Source organism: Somniosus microcephalus, chromosome 4 (assembly GCF_052327205.1).
Source record: "Somniosus microcephalus isolate GS21.2 chromosome 4, FLI_Smic_1.0, whole genome shotgun sequence".
Classification (NCBI taxonomy): domain Eukaryota; kingdom Metazoa; phylum Chordata; class Chondrichthyes; order Squaliformes; family Somniosidae; genus Somniosus; species Somniosus microcephalus.
Genome location: NC_140990.1, coordinates 279668569 through 279686532, shown reverse-complemented (window position 1 = coordinate 279686532; position 17964 = coordinate 279668569). Strand labels below are relative to the sequence as shown.

At 45.5% G+C, this 17964-nt stretch overlaps 1 protein-coding gene across 4 annotated transcripts in view; it reads left to right on the top strand.

Moving 5' to 3' along the window:
• osbpl11 (oxysterol binding protein-like 11) overlaps nucleotides 1-17964 on the top strand; it is a 102446-nt gene that overhangs the window by 28204 nt on the left and 56278 nt on the right. For 3 of the 4 annotated variants that reach the window (XM_085986514.1, XM_085986513.1, XM_085986515.1), the window contains 6 exons: nucleotides 767-942; nucleotides 2707-2786; nucleotides 3203-3385; nucleotides 6279-6483; nucleotides 13782-13927; nucleotides 14569-14712. In XM_085986514.1, the coding sequence (XP_085842640.1) occupies nucleotides 767-942; nucleotides 2707-2786; nucleotides 3203-3385; nucleotides 6279-6483; nucleotides 13782-13927; nucleotides 14569-14712 (934 nt within the window). The remainder of the gene's footprint in view (nucleotides 1-766; nucleotides 943-2706; nucleotides 2787-3202; nucleotides 3386-6278; nucleotides 6484-13781; nucleotides 13928-14568; nucleotides 14713-17964) is intronic. The other variant, XM_085986516.1, reaches the window with a different exon arrangement.

Here is a 17964-nt window from a genome sequence, read left to right as displayed (position 1 = left end):
GGGAGGGGTGAGGCCACGGAGGAATTTGAAAACAAGGATGAGAATTTTGACATCGAGGCGCAGCATTGTTCATAACAGCACTATTTTAAGATTTCATGTATCCAAATATTGGAATATCTAATTACAGAAATGGTTGGCATGACTGCTCTACTCTCAATTTACTTAGTTCATCCTAAACTAATTAAGCTTTAGTACTGTCACTTATTTAATGTGTTTATCCCAGTACACTACAGGAAAAATCACACTTGATCCAATACTTTTAATATTGTCTAATTTTTAATTCATCCCTTAAAATTGCATCCAATAGTGTCAGCTTGCTCTTGCGTCTTGGTTGTGAGTTCACTGCCCCCTCCAGGATTTAAGCACATAATCTAGGCTGACAATCGGTGCCGTACTAAGTGAGTTCTGCATTGTCATAGTTGCTGTCTTTTGGATGAGATGTTAAAGTGTGACCCTGTATGTTGGTTCAGCTGGATGTAAAAGATTGATTGTTTGAAGAAGAGCTCTTCCAGTGTCAAGCTAAAACAAATTAACTGGCTATACAGCTCATTTTCCTACTTGTGGAATCTTGCTGTGTACAAGTTGACTATTGAGCTTGTCTGTAAAATAAAAGTAATTTGTTAGTTGTCAGTGTTAAGGACAGGTCAGACTCTATATAAATACAAGTTCCTCCCTCCCTCTACCGCGTGTGGTCTTCATATAGCAGCAAGAAAACTGCCATTATTTTCATTCTTTTATAGTAATTCCTTTTTCTCTGCTCCACCAGATTCTTTGTTTTAAATAATGAAGCTGGATTACTAGAATATTTTGTCAATGAGCAGTCCAGAAGTCAGAAGCCAAGAGGCACTTTGCAGCTAGCAGGGGCTGTCATCTCTCCAAGTGATGAAGACTCTCACACGTTTACAGTCAATGCAGCCATTGGAGAACAGTATAAACTAAGAGGTACAGTACTGAGGGTGGCAGTTCGTTTGCATATTGATTTGTGCTGAGGAGACTAACTTGTTTGGGTGGCATTGTACTTTGGAGTGAATTGTTGGTTGTTCCTCAGCAGAGGAGTGAGAATCCTGGACTGGGTCACATCTCCCGCCCCAAGTATTGTATACTTAGGACATTTTTTGCATGCAATACTTTACATTTATCAGTATTATATATTTGCCTTCCTTATTGCATAAGTTATCTTCATGCGTGTTAGCTTGGCTCAGGTAAAAAAGCACACATGCCTCCCAGTCAGAAGATTATGTGCCACAGGGATCAGTGCTGGGGCCTCAACCTTTTACAATTTATATAAATGACTTGGATGAAGGGACCGAAGGTATGGTTGCTAAATTTGCTGATGACACAAAGATAGGTAGGAAAGTAAATTGTGAAGAGGACATAAGGAGGCTACAAAGGGATATAGATAGGTTAAGTGAGTGGGCAACGATCTGGCAAATGGAGTATAATGTGAAGTTGTCCATTTTGGCAGGAAGAATATTATCTAAATGGTGAGAGATTGCAGAGCTCTGAGATGCAGAGGGATCTGGGTGTCCTAGTGCATGAATCGCAAAAGGTTAGTATGCAGGTACAGCAAGTAATTAGGAAAGCTAATAGAATGTTATCGTTTATTGCGAGGGGAATTGAATACAAAAGTAGGGAGGTTATGCTTCAGTTATACAGGGCATTGGTGAGACCACATCTGGAGTACTGTGTACAGTATTGGTCTCCTTATTTAAGGAAGAATGTAAATGCATTGGAAGCAGTTCAGAGAAGGTTTACTAGACTAATACCTGGAATGGGCGGGTTGTCTTAGGAGGAAAGGTTGGACAGGCTAGGCTTGTATCTGCTGGAGTTTAGAAGAATAAGAGGTGACTTGATTGAAACATATAAGATCCTGAGGGGTCTGGACAGGGTGGATGTGGAGAGGATGTTTCCTCTTGTGGAGAATCTAGAACTCGGGGTCACTGTTTAAAAATAAGGGGTTGCCCATTTAAGACAGAGATGAGGAGAAATTTTTTCAGAGGGTCGTGAGTCTATGGAACTCTCTTCCTCAGAGGGTGGTGGAAGCAGAGTCTTTGAATATTTTTAAGGCAGAGGTAGATCGATTCTTGGTAAGCAAGGGGTGAAAAGTTATCGGGGGTAGGTGGGAATGTGGAGTAATTGGATCAGTCATGAGCAGGCTCGAAGGGCCGAATGGCCTACTCTTGCTCCTAATTCGTATGTTCAAGCCCCACTCCAGGCATTGAACACACAATCTAGGCTGATGCTTCAGTGCAATACCGAGGAAAACCGGAAGTTATCTGCCTGTTTTGGTGGATATAAAAGGCACAGTTTGAAGAGGAGAGGGAGTTCTTGGGCAACGTTCCTCTAACCAATACCATCAAAATAAGAATTGGTCATTCGGCTCATTAGCTGCTTATGAGACCTTGCTGTGTGCAAACTCGCTGCCATGTTTGCCTACATGACAACAGTGACTGTACTTCAAAAGTAATTGGTTGTGAACTGTTATGGAGCCTCCTGAGAACGTAAGATGCTTTCTTCCAATCTTGAGCTGCATCCTCTCGATTGCTTTCCCTAATTCAGTTTCAGATGCAGAACACAATTTCAATTATAATGTTCATCCATAATTGCCATGATCTATGAATTATTGTGTCAGGTAACTGGAAATGGTTTTAGGGAAATGATTAATTTTAATTACTCTGCTTAAGTAAACCTGAATTTATTTTCTAGCCACTGATGCAAAAGAACGTCAACACTGGGTTAGTAGACTTCAGATCTGTACTCAACACCATACAGAAGCTATTGGGAAGGTGAGATGAGCTGGTGTTGAACCCAGAATTTTGTTTTTCTGTACTTTCTATATGAATTAACCTTGTATGGTACACAGTAAATTTATTTTCTTTTTAATGAAATAAGTTGAGTACATTTATAGTAATGTCAATTGCATAATTTTTATAACCATTCTCCACTATAGCTTACAAGTATTAACGACAAATTAGTACATTTCAACTGTTCGTAACTTTGCTACAAATATGCCTACAGGGCTTCAAAGTTAAATGTTGTGCTGCTTGGCCCATGATTCTTTATGAAGCAAATACAGATAATACTTTTTTTTTAGTAGCCCTTTTTGCCCTGGTAGGTCTTTAGAATGAAATTAACCCCTCTACCAAACCCAAGCTTTTTTAATAGATAAATATTAATGCCTTATTTTAATCCTAATTTATAGAATAATCCACCCTTGAAATCTCGAAGTTTTTCCCTGGCTTCTCAGGGAAGCAGTTCTCCAGGTTTGCAGAGAAGAACAAGCCAGAATGCTGCTGCTTTCTTTGGTGTGACTCATCACAAGGGACTGGGGCTGTCGAAGCGATCCCACGCCCTGCAGCCAGACCACTTGGTGGAAGTTCGAGGGGTTGGTATTATATATTTGCTCTGTGTAGTGTTTGTGTATTTTGTTTTTCTAGAAATTTGCTGACTGATTTAAAATTTAATCCTGCATATTTTCATGGCTTCAGCATTTGCTAACTGGACAAGTTCTCGTAGCCTCTTCAGTTTTACTCGTCCAAGGTTCCAGTTACCTGCCTCAGAATTTACTGTACCATGTTGTCCTATTTATGAAAGATACTTTGAAAAAGGGGGTGGTGGTGGTGTGGGGAAGCTTGAGCCTTGCTGTGTAATTCAGGGAATAAATACCTTTTTATTATATTACAAAATGAACAGCTGGAATCATTTTCAGTAAATGGGAGCATAATCCTTTATGAAAAGATTGGTGAATATTTGTTTTTTTTTAATTGAATAGAGCTTTGTCCAGGACTGAAAAAGGAACAAAAGATTACTGTAGGTTTAGTAAGAATTGAAATTTCAGTCAGAGTAATAGAATCGTGGAGATACATTCGGCCCATTGTGCCTATGCCGGCTTTTTGGTAGAGGTATCCAATTAGAAAGAAGAAGAAAGACTTGCATTTATATAACGCCTTTCACAACCTCAGGATGTCCCATTTCAGCCAACCTTTGAAGTGGAGTCACTGTTGTAATGTAGGAAATACAGTTGCCAATTTGCACACAGCAAGCTCCCACAAACAGCAATGTGATATTTTTAATTATGTTAATTGAGGGATAAATATTGGCCAGGACACCGGGGATAACTCCCCTGCACTACTTCGAAATAGTGCTGTGGGATCTTTTTACGTCCGAAAGGCGGCACCTCCGACAGTGCAGCACTCCCTCAGTTACTGCACTGAAATGTCAACCTAGATTTTTGTGCTCAAGTCTTTGGTGTGGGACTTGAACCTACAACCTTCTGACTCGGAGGCGAGGTTGCTACTAACTTGAGCCATGGCTGACACTATAAGCAAAGAAACAAAAGACTGGTCTAGAAGAGGTGTAAATGGGAATAGTAGAATCAACAACAGCTGCTGCCTGGGAAAAATGGGGGCAGAGGTTATGATCTGAAATTGTTGAGCTCAATGTTGAGTCCAGAAGGCTCCCTTAGTACTGCACTGGAGTGTCAGCCTTCATTTTTGTGCTCAAGTCTCTAGAGTGAGATTGAACTCTCAATCTTCTGACTCGGAGGTGAGAGTGTCATCCACTGAGTCATGGCTGACGCTCAAGTCCCACTCCCCTACCCTTTCCCCATATCTCTGTGTAATGTTTTTCCTTTGAGTATTTATCCAATTCTCTAAGTCCTACCAGAGTTTTCAGCAAGAAATTGTTCATCAACTCAAGTTGAACTGTGTTTCAGTATTAAGTATTTGACTCTGCAAACATGCTTAAAGACTGAATCTCCCTTCAGTCACCAGACTCAAAGGCAAACTCTCCAAAGAAAATCTATTTTCATAATCCCATTTATTGTAAGATAAAACCTTAAACTTGAACAGCCATGCAAACGGATGAAAAAAAGCACTTGCAGTTTACATTTTAGGGACATAGGAAGGGTTAGATGAAAAAAGACCAAGGCCCATCTAGTTCGTCTTCTACCATCCTGGTAGTCGCATGATATGATAATGGGGTTGTTGACTAATCATAGCAATCAATCTCTATCAATTAGTCTACAACAGACTCAGCAATGGTGCGAGGAAAACACCAGTGGTGGAGATTTTTGGAAACGATAGGTCCAAAATCACCTGTTCTTCCCAAGCATGCTATACTTACCACGTGTCATGTCTCAAATTACCCATGTACTGTATCCCAAAATGTTCATTTCTGAAATAAATCTCTTTAATTTTCATTTGAATGAATCAATACTAACTGCTTCCACCGTCTCTAGGGAGCATGTTCCATAGATTGGCCACTCGCTCACTGAAATATTGTTTCTGCAGATTAGTTTTCAATTTACTTCCCTCACAAGGGTAAGCCATGTCCAATGATTCTACCGATCTGGACAAGGTGCAGGATATTGGATTAGAATGCGCAACAGAGACGCATGGCCTAGAAATTGGGTTTTGGCTTAGCCAGGGCTTTAGCGCTGGAAATTAGTGCCGGCACTAAGTCCCCTGCGCGCGCCAAAAATTCAGTGGCGCCGCGCCCAAACGGCTGCCGGCGCTACTGAAGGGTCTTGGCGCCTGGAAAAGGGCGCTAACTGCCGTTTCGCGCCGCAATTCCGGCGCTGCGGCACCCGATGCGGAGCGGCAGGCTGGGGAAGTGCAGGCCTCCTCCTTCCGTTAAGGAGGAGCTGCCTGCACCCGGCCGCGGCCCGCGCAAATCTGCTTAAAAATGAGCCCGGCACCTCGGACAAGTGCCGGGCTTGCATCTGTGGCGGGGGGGGGCGGCGGGGGAGGGGGAGGGGAGAGGAGTCCGGGGAGGGAGCTGCGGGCAGGCGGCCGGTGGGAAAGCGGCCGGCCGCCGCGGGGCCTTTAATGCACCGGCGCTAACTGCAGTAAGGCACCTCTGACAAAACGCTGGTTGCGGCTGCCACGGGCGAGGCGGCTGCAACTCAATTTCGGAGTTCGGGCGGGTTACCACGGCAACCGGGACGCTGCGCACACCAATGACGTCATCGGTGCCGGCGCAGCGCTACCGGAGCAACGCCGATTTAGGGCCCCAGGGAATTTCACTACTGGCCATAACTCCGGCGCAAGGCCCTCTAGCGCCTCAAATGAGGCGCTAAGGCTACTGAATTTTCAGCCGATGTGTCTCACATGTTGTACTGAACAATATTTTCTCTTGATTTCTGTATTGAAATCCTCATGTTGGTCCTGTTTCATTTGAAGGCTTTGGCTGTAATTATAAAGGAAATGTTTATTCTTCATTTTGACAAACACACAAAGAAAGCATTGTACTATTCAACAACATTTTACTTTGAGCAGATGATGAACCAAGCTGAAGGGCAACACAAGGAGCTGGTGCGAACCATTGAAGGACTTCCTCCCTTTGGAGAACAAATATCAGCACTGGACCAAGATCTGCTTATGCTCAAAGCCACCACAATGGCAACAATGAACTGTTTGAATGATTGCTTTCATATTCTCCAGCTTCAGCAGGCAGCCTACCAGAGAAGTTCCTTTTCTGCAGGTTCGTCATGTGAAAGAGGTAGAAATGTTTTGACATGTTCATTGCATATTCAGGGGAGAGAAAAATCTATCTTCAAATTGGATAAAATGTAGAATTTTCACAGGCAGCCAGAGGCTGGTGACATGGTTGCATTTGAATGCAAATATGCAGTGCTCTGCTTTCAAGTGATGCAAGCAGTATAACTGTGGCTGCCCTCTTGCACTGCTCTTAGAATATGTTCCTGAAACTGTACAACTTGGAGTGTTGGGGTGACACTTACTGTTCCCCTATACAAGTCAGCTTGGATCAGGTGGTAGCAGTCTTGCCTCTTGAGTCAAAAGGTTGTGGGTTTAAGCCTGGATTTGAGTATACAATCTAGCCTGACACTTCAGTGCAGCACTGAGGGAGTGCCCACTTTCAGATGAGGTGTTAAACCAAGGCCTTGCCTGTCTAGTCAGGTGAAGTTAAAGACTCCATGGCCTAGAAATTCAGTTGGGCGTGCGCCAGCCGTTAGCGCCTTAGGGGGAGTAGATCTCGAGCGCTAGGCGCTTATCGCCCGGGCGCAGCGCGATCTGCGCCTCTCCCCAACTTCAGGACACATTTAGCGGCGGCGCAAAGTCTTAGCGCGCGCGCCCTGCTGTGCACGCAGATCATGACGTCATTTAATAGTGCAACGCCCTTTGTGCGCCCCAAACCGGAACTTCACTCGCGCCGGCCCATTGTGCGCCGGGCGTCCCGAGCGACTGTGAAGTGGAACGGTACACAGGCCAGCTGGGCCGGGGGGAGCGCTAATTAAAGGTCACTTACCCAGCAGTATAAAGGCCAGCCATTTTGCAGCATTCACTCTTGTGCAATGGTTTTTTGGACAGAGACCAAAGAGGAGAGTTTACTGCTTTGGACCAACACTTGGACAGGTATTTTTGGCTCAGGCCAGAGCTTACCAATTATCTTTGCCTTCATTCAGAGCTCAGTGTTTGCCAGCATATAATGGGGGCTGCATTGGGTGGCAACGCAGAATTTCAGCCTTATGCCAGAAGGGCTTACAGACGCCGTGAGAGAGTGGCAGCCCTGGCTAGATGCAGAGGGGGCAACAGGCGTCGCCAACTGAGGCCTTACCCACGCAGGGTATACCGCCCGCAGACCTCCTATCTGACCATGTCTGCCGCGATGTGTGTTAGGAGGCTGCGATTCCGAAGGGAGGTGGTTGCAGACATCTGCCGGCTGCTTCAGAGAGATCTGCAGCCACAGCTGATGCGCAGGACATCTCTGTCGGTGGCAGTGAAGGTGACAGTGGCTCTCAACTTCTATGCCTCCGGCTCCTTCCAATCCGCTACTGGGGACATCGCTAACATCTCCCAGTTCGCCGTGCATTGCTGCATCCGCCAGGTGACCGAAGCCCTTTTCAGAAGGAGACATCAATTCATCTCCTTCCCCATGACCCTGGACAAGCAGCAGCAGCGTGCAGTGGGGTTTGCGAGAATAGCGGGCTTCCCCATGGTGCAGGGCGCCATTGACTGCACGCATGTGGCTTTGCGGGCACCTCTTGAGCATGCCGAGGAGTACCGCAACCGGAAGGGCTACTATTCCCTCAATGTACAGCTGGTGTGTGACCACAGGCAGCGCATCCTAGCTGTCAATGCCCGCTTTCCAGGCAGCAGCCACGATGCCTTTATCCTGCGACAGACAACTGTGGCTGACATGTTCCAGGCACAGCCTCCCCCAAGAGGATGGCTTATCGGGGACAAAGGCTATCCTTCGTGTACCTGGCTCATGACCCCGCTCCGCGCGCCCACGACCCCTGCTGAAGAGGCATGCGACGAGGGACCTCATAGAACAAACAATCGGCGTGCTCAAGCAACGGTTCCGCTGTCTCGACCGCTCCGGGGGAGCCCTCCAGTATTCGCAGGATCGAGTCTCCCAATTCGTCGTCGTTTGCTGCATGCTGCACAACCTGGCTATCCGCAGGACTCGGGCACTGCCACCTCACGTTGGACCACCACCTCAGGAGGAGGAGGAGCAGGAGGACGAGGAGTACCAGCCCAGGAGGGACGCACAAGGTCCAAGGGCCGCCCGTCGTCGGCTTATTGAACGTCACTTCTAGGCCCCCTGTCAGGGAATGGCTTGTGCCAATGATAGAACATGATTGCGGCCGCTCCGCAAGCCCTCAGCCGGTTAAGGCAACAAACACTTCAAAGATCAAACATGGACAATGTGAATAAATAAAATGCTTTATTGTACAAACTCTGGGCCCTTCCCACATGAAAACCAAAAACAGATGAAACCCCCAAAAAACACTCAAACACATTACTCGCTCCCACAACCTGGGGAGGATTAACAAAATAGGGCAACTAAAATGGCCGTCATTCTCGGCCTTCGTCCAAAACAAACATCACATCATCGGCCTTCAAAAAACAAACATCCAATTCTCGGCCTCAAGAAACAAACACAAATGGCCACACATTCGACTATTTGGCCCGCTATGGCGATGCCTTGGCCATCTTTGGGTGGCCCCTGCCCGCCCTGCTGCTCCTCCTCAAAGTAAGGCCATTGGCTGCTGCAAGGCTGGGGGCAGGCTCCTGAGGGGCACATGTCGTGACGGCAGATGCCCTTGGGGGTCGGCCTAGTCGAGGTCTGGCCGTCGAGCGGCCGGCTGTTGATTGCTGCAGCTGTGGCTGGCCAGCATCAGTCGCTGCAGCAGCTCCACTGGGGGAGTGGCAGTGGCGGCTGGAGGAATGGCGGCAAGCTGGTGGATGGCAGGCGCTCGCTGGTCGCCTGAGACACTGGCACTCGCCCGGGCCAGCACTGCAGCATTCGCACCAATCTGCCGAGGGACAGACCGATGTGCTGCTGCAGCGCGCCGGGTGCCCTGGCGATGCCTGGCTGACACCGCGAGTGTGGCAGCAGTGAGTGCCCTTGTTGACCTGTTCACTGACCGCAGCAGAGCAGCCAGTGACTGGATGGCACCACTAATCACCTGGCCAGTCGCTGACAGATCTGCCCGGTATTCCGCCCGACTGGTGGCCTCTAAGGGCCCGAACTCGGCCACACTCCGAGAGAGTGAATCGATGGACTCAGGCAACCGTGCCACTGCCGCCATGAGCTCCGTGTGCCGGCGCTCCGAGTCCGCGGACAAGTCTTCGAGGCGTTCCATCTCCTCGGCGAAGAGCATCTCCTGACTGGAGGCCGGACTCTCCCTCTGGGGAGAAGGCCGCCGAGCTGGCCGACCCTTCCTCCGTTGCTGGAGGCCGCTGGGCCCAGCAATTGGACTCCCCTCCGACGCATCCCCCCTCTGGGGAGAAGGCCGCCGAGCTTCCACCCCCCTCCCGCCTTTCTGCAGCACGCAGGTCCCAGGAGCTCCCCTCCCCTTCGACACTTCCGCCACGCTGCCCTCCAGGGAAGACGTGTCCCCTACATTGGCCTGGGTGGCCGCGGCTGAGGGTTCCTCTGATGGGCCGCCTTCCTCTTGCTCCTCCTCCTGCTCCTCCTCGGAGGGTCTGTCACTGGCAAGTTGAGGGACCTCCTCTTGACCATCTGAAAGCAGGAAGGCACAAGAGTAGCTTTAGAGTGAGGAGAGGGCGTCAGTGCGGGATGCATGAGTGGTGGCATTCAGCGCATTGGTCGGACAGTGGCAAAGGATGTAGATCTGATGCGCAAGTGGGACGAGAGAGGTGCAAAAGGTGATGTCCTTACCATTGCTGCCCAGAACAGGGTCGGCATCTCCACATGCAACGGGCCCAATCACCCGGCCACCCATGAGGCGCTCCACGCGATGTTGCAGGTCGGTGAGTGGCTGGATATGGGGTCGCCCTCCCCCCGGTCGCAGTCCGGCTCTTGCGATTATTCGCCAGCTTGGCCTGCAAGAGAGAGGACGGCCTCTAAGTACAGTGTGTCGCCGTGATCTGGTGTGCACTGCCTCCCATGGTGGAATAGCCTGGCCAGTGTGTCGCCGTGATCTGGTGTGCACTGCCTCCCATGGTGGAATAGCCTGGCCAGTGTGTCGCCATGATCTGGTGTGCACTGCCTCCCATGGTGGAATAGCTTGGCCAGTGTGTTAAGTGCAGAATGTGCAATTGATGCTCATGCCTGTGCCATAGCTGCTGGATGAAGGCTGGCCATTAGAGCTTTCAGGTCCCTTTGCCCATAATGTGAGGTGCACATGCAAGGATGAGGAGGTCATTGGAAAGGGTACCCACCCTGACAATGCGTGTGAGGTCATTTAACTTTTTGCGGCATTGGGCACCGGTCCTGGGGACGTCGCTGTTGGCTGACAGCTTGCTGGCGACATGCCTCCAGGCTCTCCTGTAGACGCGGACCGTCGCCTTCTTGCCATTGTCCGGGTATAAAACATGGCGCCTCTTCTCCACAGCAGCAAGCAGCACACTCAGATCACGCTCTGAGAAGCGCTGCGCACGTTCACGGGCCTTCTCCATGTCTTCAGGCGCTATTTGGGTCCAGCAGCAGTGTTCAGGCCTAGCTGGAGGGCTCCACTATCCAGGGCGTGGCAGCAGACACAGTCGACCCTTCCCCCTTAAGAGCTGGCCGGCGCCAGGGTGTCTGCTGTCAGTCACGAGATGGCCGCACCTGCGCTGCGCCCGGCCTCGGCGCTATCGATCACCACCTCCGGCTTAGCGCCCAAAGAGAGGTGTCCAGCAGCAGTTTTAGCGCTCGCCCGAACTAGTAGGGCGAAGCTAATGAATATCGGAGAAGTGGCCTAGATTTGGCGGCGGCCGCAAACTTTAGCGGACGCCCCACTTTAGCGCCCCAAAAGTGGCGTCAATGAATTTCTAGGCCCATGTCCCTATTTGAAAAAGAGTTCTCTGTGTCCTGGCCAACATTTATCCTTCAACCAACAGCATCAAAAAACGATTAACTGGCTATTGTAAGGTTCATAACACAGTAGAGAACCAAGCTGAATGTAGAAAGTACAGAGGAGATCTAAAAAAGGGAATAAGAGAGAGTACGAGAATAGATTAGCGGCTAACCTAAAAGAGAACCTAAAAATCTTTTATAAACACATATATAGTAAAAGGGGAGTCAAAGGAAGGTTGGGGCTGATTATGGACCAAAAAGAGAGATTTTTGTGGAGGCAGATGACGTGGCTGACATACTAAATGAGTACTTTGCATCTGCCTTCACTAGAGAAGAGGATGCTGCCAATGTAGCAGTAAAGGAGGAGGCAGTAGCAATATTGGATAGGATAAAAATAGATTAAGAGGAGGTGTTTAAAAGGTTGGCGGTCCTCAAAGTAGAAAAGTTACCCAGTCTGGATGGGATGTATCCTAGGTTACTGAGGTGGAAATTGTGGCGGCTCTGGCCGCAATCTTCCAAATCCTCCTTGGATATGGGGGTGGTGCCAGAGGACTGGAGGATTGCAAATGATATACCCCTGTTTAAAAAAAGGGGCAAAAGATAAACCCAGCAACTACAGGCCAGTCAGCTGAATGTCTGTGCTGGAAAAACTTTGAGGCAATGATCCGGGACAAAATTAATTAGCATTTAGAAAAATATGGGCTAATAAATAAAAGTCAGAACGGATGTTTTAAAGGCAAATCATATTTGATTAACTTAATCGAGTTCTTTTATGAAGTAAAGGAGAGGGTTGATGAGGGTAGTGCGGTGGATGTTATGTATATGGACTTCCAAAAGGCATTTGACAAAGTACCACATAATAAATTGGTTAGCAAACTTGAAGCCCATAGAATTAAAGGGACAGTGGCAACATGGATACAAAATTGGCTAAGGGCTTAGAAAGCAGAGAGTAGTGGTAAATGGTTGTTTTTCAGACTGAAAGGAAGTATACAGTGGTTTTCCCCATTTGTCAATATTAGGACCACTGCTCTTTTTCATATATATTAATGACCTGGTCTTGGATATACAGGGCATAATTTGAAAGTTTGCAGATGATACGAAACTCTGAAATGTAGTAAACAATGAGGCGGATAGTAACAGACTTCAGGAGTACATCGACTGACTGGTGAAATGGGCAGACAAAATTTAACGCAGAGAAGTGTGAAGTGATGCACTTTGGTAGGCAAAATGAGAGGCAATAAAACTAAATGGTACCATTTTAAAGGGGGTGCAGGAACAGAGACACTTGAGGGTGTATGTACACAAATCTTTGAAGGTGGCAAGACAAGTTGAGAAAGCTGTTTTTATTTAAAAAAAAAAAAAAAATTTAAATTGGGATTCTTGGCTTTATTAATGGAGGAATAGAGTACAAAAGCAAGGAAGTTACGCTAAATGTTTCAAAATCACTGGTTAGGCCTCAGCTGGAGTATTGTGTTCAATTCTGGACAACACACTTTAGGAAGGATGTCAAGGGCTTTGAGAGGGTGCAGAAGAGGTTAACTGGAATGGTACCAGGGATGAGAGATTTAAGTTATATGGAGAGACTGGAGAAGCTGAGAGCAGAGAAGGCTAAGAGAAGATCGCCCCCCCCTGCCCCCAACCCCTGTCACTAAACGGAGGCAGAGAAGTGCTTCCCCATGAGGATGGGAAATTGGAGAGGATGTCCGCCATCTTTATAATGTTACTTGAGCTCAAGTGTCAGAAGTCCAGACGTAAGTCATCTGCCAGTTCTCTTGGAACAGTGCACCTATAGAGGAGAGGATCTAAAGACATTGCTGACGAAATTTTCAAAAAGCAATTCAGAAGTTCTGAATTATTGTACAGATTGGTTACGTGTTGACCTAGGCTAGAAAACTTTTTGAAACCGTGTAATTTTGATGTGCCTTTGAAACTGATGAATTTTAATAATTTATTAGCAAACAAGTCCACTCTGGTAAGGGTGAAGCAACCTGAGAACCATGAAACATTAACTGGACTGTTTTGCCTGTTACAAATTGTAAAGCTCAACTTCTGTCAATGACTGAAGAATATTAATTATTGATTAACAATATGCTGTAATAAAAAGGAAATTTTGCTATGACTCCTCCCTCCCAATTTTTTATTTCTTTTTGTTCTGCATTTTAGAATGTTTTAACTTGCACCATATCAAATTTTTATTTGTTCCTTTTTTGGACTGGTTCTTAAAGGGTTTTATGTATCACTTCTGTACTTTCCAGTCTCGGATGATTTTCAAGATCTGCTTGCCACTATCATGTTTCAGTCGGTTTGATAGGCATGACTAAAATGAATGCACCAGTCAGAATCCTGATACCTTTAGTGACGACAATAGGCGTTGCCTCCTGATTCTATCATAGCCTCTTCCTTTGTACGTTTCATTTTGTGACTAAGAAATGAAACTAGTTTCAATGGCAGTAATCTTCTGCCAGGTGTGATTATGAAAAAATTCGACGCTAATCTACCATTTGTTTCAGGGACAACTATTGAATGGTTGGAACCCAAATTATCACTATCAGACCGTCTTAAGAATGGAAGTGCACATCAGTCGTCAACTGAGAACGATCAGTCAAAAGCTGCTAGTGGGGAACAGCCCATTTCCGAACCCTGCCAAATGACACGGGTAAGGTAATTCAGAAAGTAATTATTCTGGGTGCCAACTTTTTCAAAATCTCTCCTCATGTCAGTGTGGCTTTAAAATATTGAAATAAACAAATACCACTCAATGTAAGAAAATGCTGTCAGTCTTTCAAGCAGATTTGGAATATACCAATGCCTGTGTCTTGCAAATGGTTCGATAATTTACATTTTGATTTTGTTTTGGATGGTTGTTGGGTGCGGTTTTCTTTCATGAATGGCTATTGTTTTGCCCTGGGGGCGAAGAAGAACTGCACTATGAACTGAAACTGCACTAGGATGAGTTTAGAAGCCAAGTGACTATTTAAGAAATATTATAGAATGGCAAAGCATCTGTCAACTTACATTTAAAAAAAAATTAAAACTTATTTTCTAGAAAATACAGGAATAAGAATTTTATACAGTGAAGTAATTCAGGAAAGAGTATAAGTGTCACAACTCCAAGCAATCCAGTTTTTTCCCCAAATTATTCACATCTTATTTAAATACTGTAAAGGAAGGGCTAATGCTATATTTGTTGCATTTTTCATCTTCACCCTATCTAAGACTAAATAGGATGGTAGTTTTGTATGTGAATTAAAACCGCAATAAAGATTATAAATTTTGAAATCCCATCTCTCCTTACAGAAATGCCCTTGCATACTTTTTCATCATTTTGAGGAGAAGTGGAGTGACCAATTGAATGTTGCTGAGCCAGGGTTACAGGAGAATGCATTAGGCAATAAGAAAGCTGTAACTTGTCCACTGGTACTTCATTACAATTTTTCTAAGGTCTGTATTCTCAGGAATCACCAGGCTATCTATTTGAGCTCCTTGAGCTGTATCCTGTTGTGCCAGCTAACATACCAAAGCATTGTGCTACTTTATTGTTGTGCCCCGCAAGATGCTACTATGTTCAGTGTTCCTCTAACTTTCCTGCCTTGTTCTTCTACTTTTCAGATGTGCTAGTCTTGCTCCTCTCTACATTCTCATTGTGTTGAAATCAGTAGTCATTGCATAGTCTTTTACTCTCTCTCTCTCTCCTTTTCCAGTACATTAAAACTGTGGAACTCCTTGCCTCCCCCACCACTTCCCTTCCTCCTGTAACCTTTAGGTGGTTAAACTCGTGCTCAGCGTCACCTAATTGGTGGTACTTGCCTTACCCTATTTCCTCTTTTACTCTTCTATCTTGGTTTCTCAATTTGAAAAAATAAGCTGTTTGTTTCTGCTGGTTGCAAATCCAGGAACTTGGGTATTGACTCAAGATCTCTATTTGTAAACCAAATTTGTTCAACATTGCAGTTTAAAAAAAATTTAAACTCATGAAAAGTACTGGATGGCTTTCTTTCCCTTGTCACCTATTCAAAGAGACTTAGAAACTCAGCTTCCAGAAGTGAAGAGCAGCATTGTGAACCATGACAGATTATTCTCACTTGCAGGATTTTTATTGGAGCATTGACATGTTAGAAAGTTGTGGTATTTTTTTAATTAAACCTCTTATAATTTGATTAAGGAATATTACCTATTCTGCAGTTTGACTTTAGTTTGTCATAGGCAATCGAAATTAATGGAATACTCCATGAAAGGCATAAAATTGTTGAGAGATTTACTCTGACATCTCTCAGCTGATTAGCTAAGAAATTAAGTTTAAACTTACTGCATTTTAATCTTAAACTTTTTCAGACACCGATGTTTTGCATCATTGGATAATTGTGCTCATTGCCTTTATCCCCTACTCACTTCCACAAAGCTGGATGCTCGCTCCAGTGCTCCCAAACTTATTTGCCAAGCATTGCATTAATCTGGGATTCTTTATTTTGTATATATTATATAGCCCTCATCTCTTTTGGGCGATACTGGGGTAGTACTTGCTAAAGCTATTTTTGTGTACTTCCCTGGTATATTGCTCCAATTAGGCTGTTTTGTAACATATCAGAAATGATCAGTTGTAGGAAATTTAACAAGGCCGGTTGTATTTAACCTTTCAGTTCCCGTCCTTCACCTTTCAAAATACATTTTGTGAAAGTTGTTAAAATGTTTCCTCTGTTATGATGGCTAAAGTTTTCAGAGAGTTTATTATCCATTTACTATTTACTTGTAAACTGTCTTATTTATAGCATACATAAACAGTAAGGAGGGAAAATGTATTTTTTTTAAAATTATGGTTCAGAAAAAGGAGCAAAGTGTCAACAAATATTGCACCAAGCACTTTTGTAGTAGATACATTCATGGTCACTGACTCTGCTGCAATATGATACTCTGCACTATTTATTTGATGTCAGTATTCCAACACAGCACTTTAAATGATGTTCCATAGAAATAGTAGATGCATTGCTGGTCACCTTCCAGAACTCGATAGACTCTGGAACAGCACCCATGGATTGGAGGGTAGCTAATGTTACCCCACTATTCAAAAAAGGTGGTAGAGAAAAAGCGGGGAATTATAGACCGGTAAGCCTGACATCGGTAGTGGGGAAAATGCTAGAATCTATTATAAAAGATGTAATAGCAGAGCACTTGGTAAGCAGTGACAGGATCGGACAAAGTCAACATGGATTTACAAAAGGTAAATCATGCTTGACTAATCTACTGGAATTTTTTGAGGATGTAACTGGTAAAATAGATAAGGGAGAACCAGTGGATGTGGTGTATTTGGACTTTCAGAAGGCTTTCGATAAGGTCCCGCATAAGAGATTAGCGTGCAAAATTAAGGCACATGGGATTGGGGGCAAGGTATTGACTTGGATAGAGAACTGGTTGGCGGACAGAAAGCAAAGAGTTGGAATAAACGGGTCGTTTTCCGAGTGGCAGGCAGTGACTAGTGGGGTACTGCAAGGATTGGTCCTAGGACCCCAGCTGTTCACAATATATATTAATGATCTGGACGAGGGAATTGGATGTAATATCTCCAAATTTGCAGACAACACAAAGCTGGGTGGGAGGGTAAGCTGTGAGGAGGATGTCGAGAAACTCCAGTACGATTTGGACAGATTGGGTGATTGGGCAGAAACATGGCAAATGCACTATAATGTGGATAAATGTGAGGTTATCCACTTTGGTGGCAAAAACAGGAAGGCAGATTATTGTTTGAATGGCAATAGATTGGGAGAAGGGGAAGTGCAAAGAGACCTGGGTGTTCTTGTGCACCAGTCGCTGAAGGTAAGCATGCAGGTGCAGCAGGCGGTTAAGAAGGCAAATGGTATGTTGGCCTTCGTAGCAAGAGGGTTTGAGTACAGGAACAAGGATGTCTTGCTACAGTTGTACAGGGCCTTGGTGAGACCGCACCTTGAGTATTGTGTGCAGTTTTGGTCGCCTTACCTGAGGAAGGACGTTCTTGCCATGGAAGGAGTGCAGCGAAGATTCACCAGGCTGATACCTGGGATGGCAGGACTGACGTATGAGGAGAGATTGTGTCGATTGGGCTTATACTCACTGGAGTTTAGAAGATTGAGAGGGGATCTCATCGAAACCTATAAAATTCTGTCAGGCCTGGACAGACTGGATGCAGGAAGGATGTTTATGATGGCCAGGGAGTCCAGAACCAGGGGTCATAGTCTAAGGATAAGGGGTAAGCCATTTAGGACTGAAATGAGGAGGAATTTCTTCACCCAGAGAGTGGTGAACCTGTGGAATTCTCTGCCACAGAGGGCGGTGGAGGCCAGTTCATTAAATATATTCAAAAAGGAGTTGGATATATTTCTTAAGGCTAAAGGGATATGGGGAGAAGGCAGGGACCGGGTACTGAATTTGGATGATCAGCCATGATCTCATTGAATGGCGGAGCAGGCTCGAAGGGCCGAATGGCCTACTCCTGCTCCCATCTTCTATGTTTCTATGAGGTTTTAGGACAACTGGGTGTGGTAGCTAATTAGCTTAGATTAATTTGGGTAGTGAGCTTGATTTTAATTTTCGATTTGAAATTTTGGTTTTGCTTTAACTTATTTTGCTGGCTTTTGGATTTAAGTTGAACCCTAATAAATGTATACCTATACAAAAGCAAAATACTGCGGATGCTGGAAATCTGAAATAAAAACAGAAAATGCT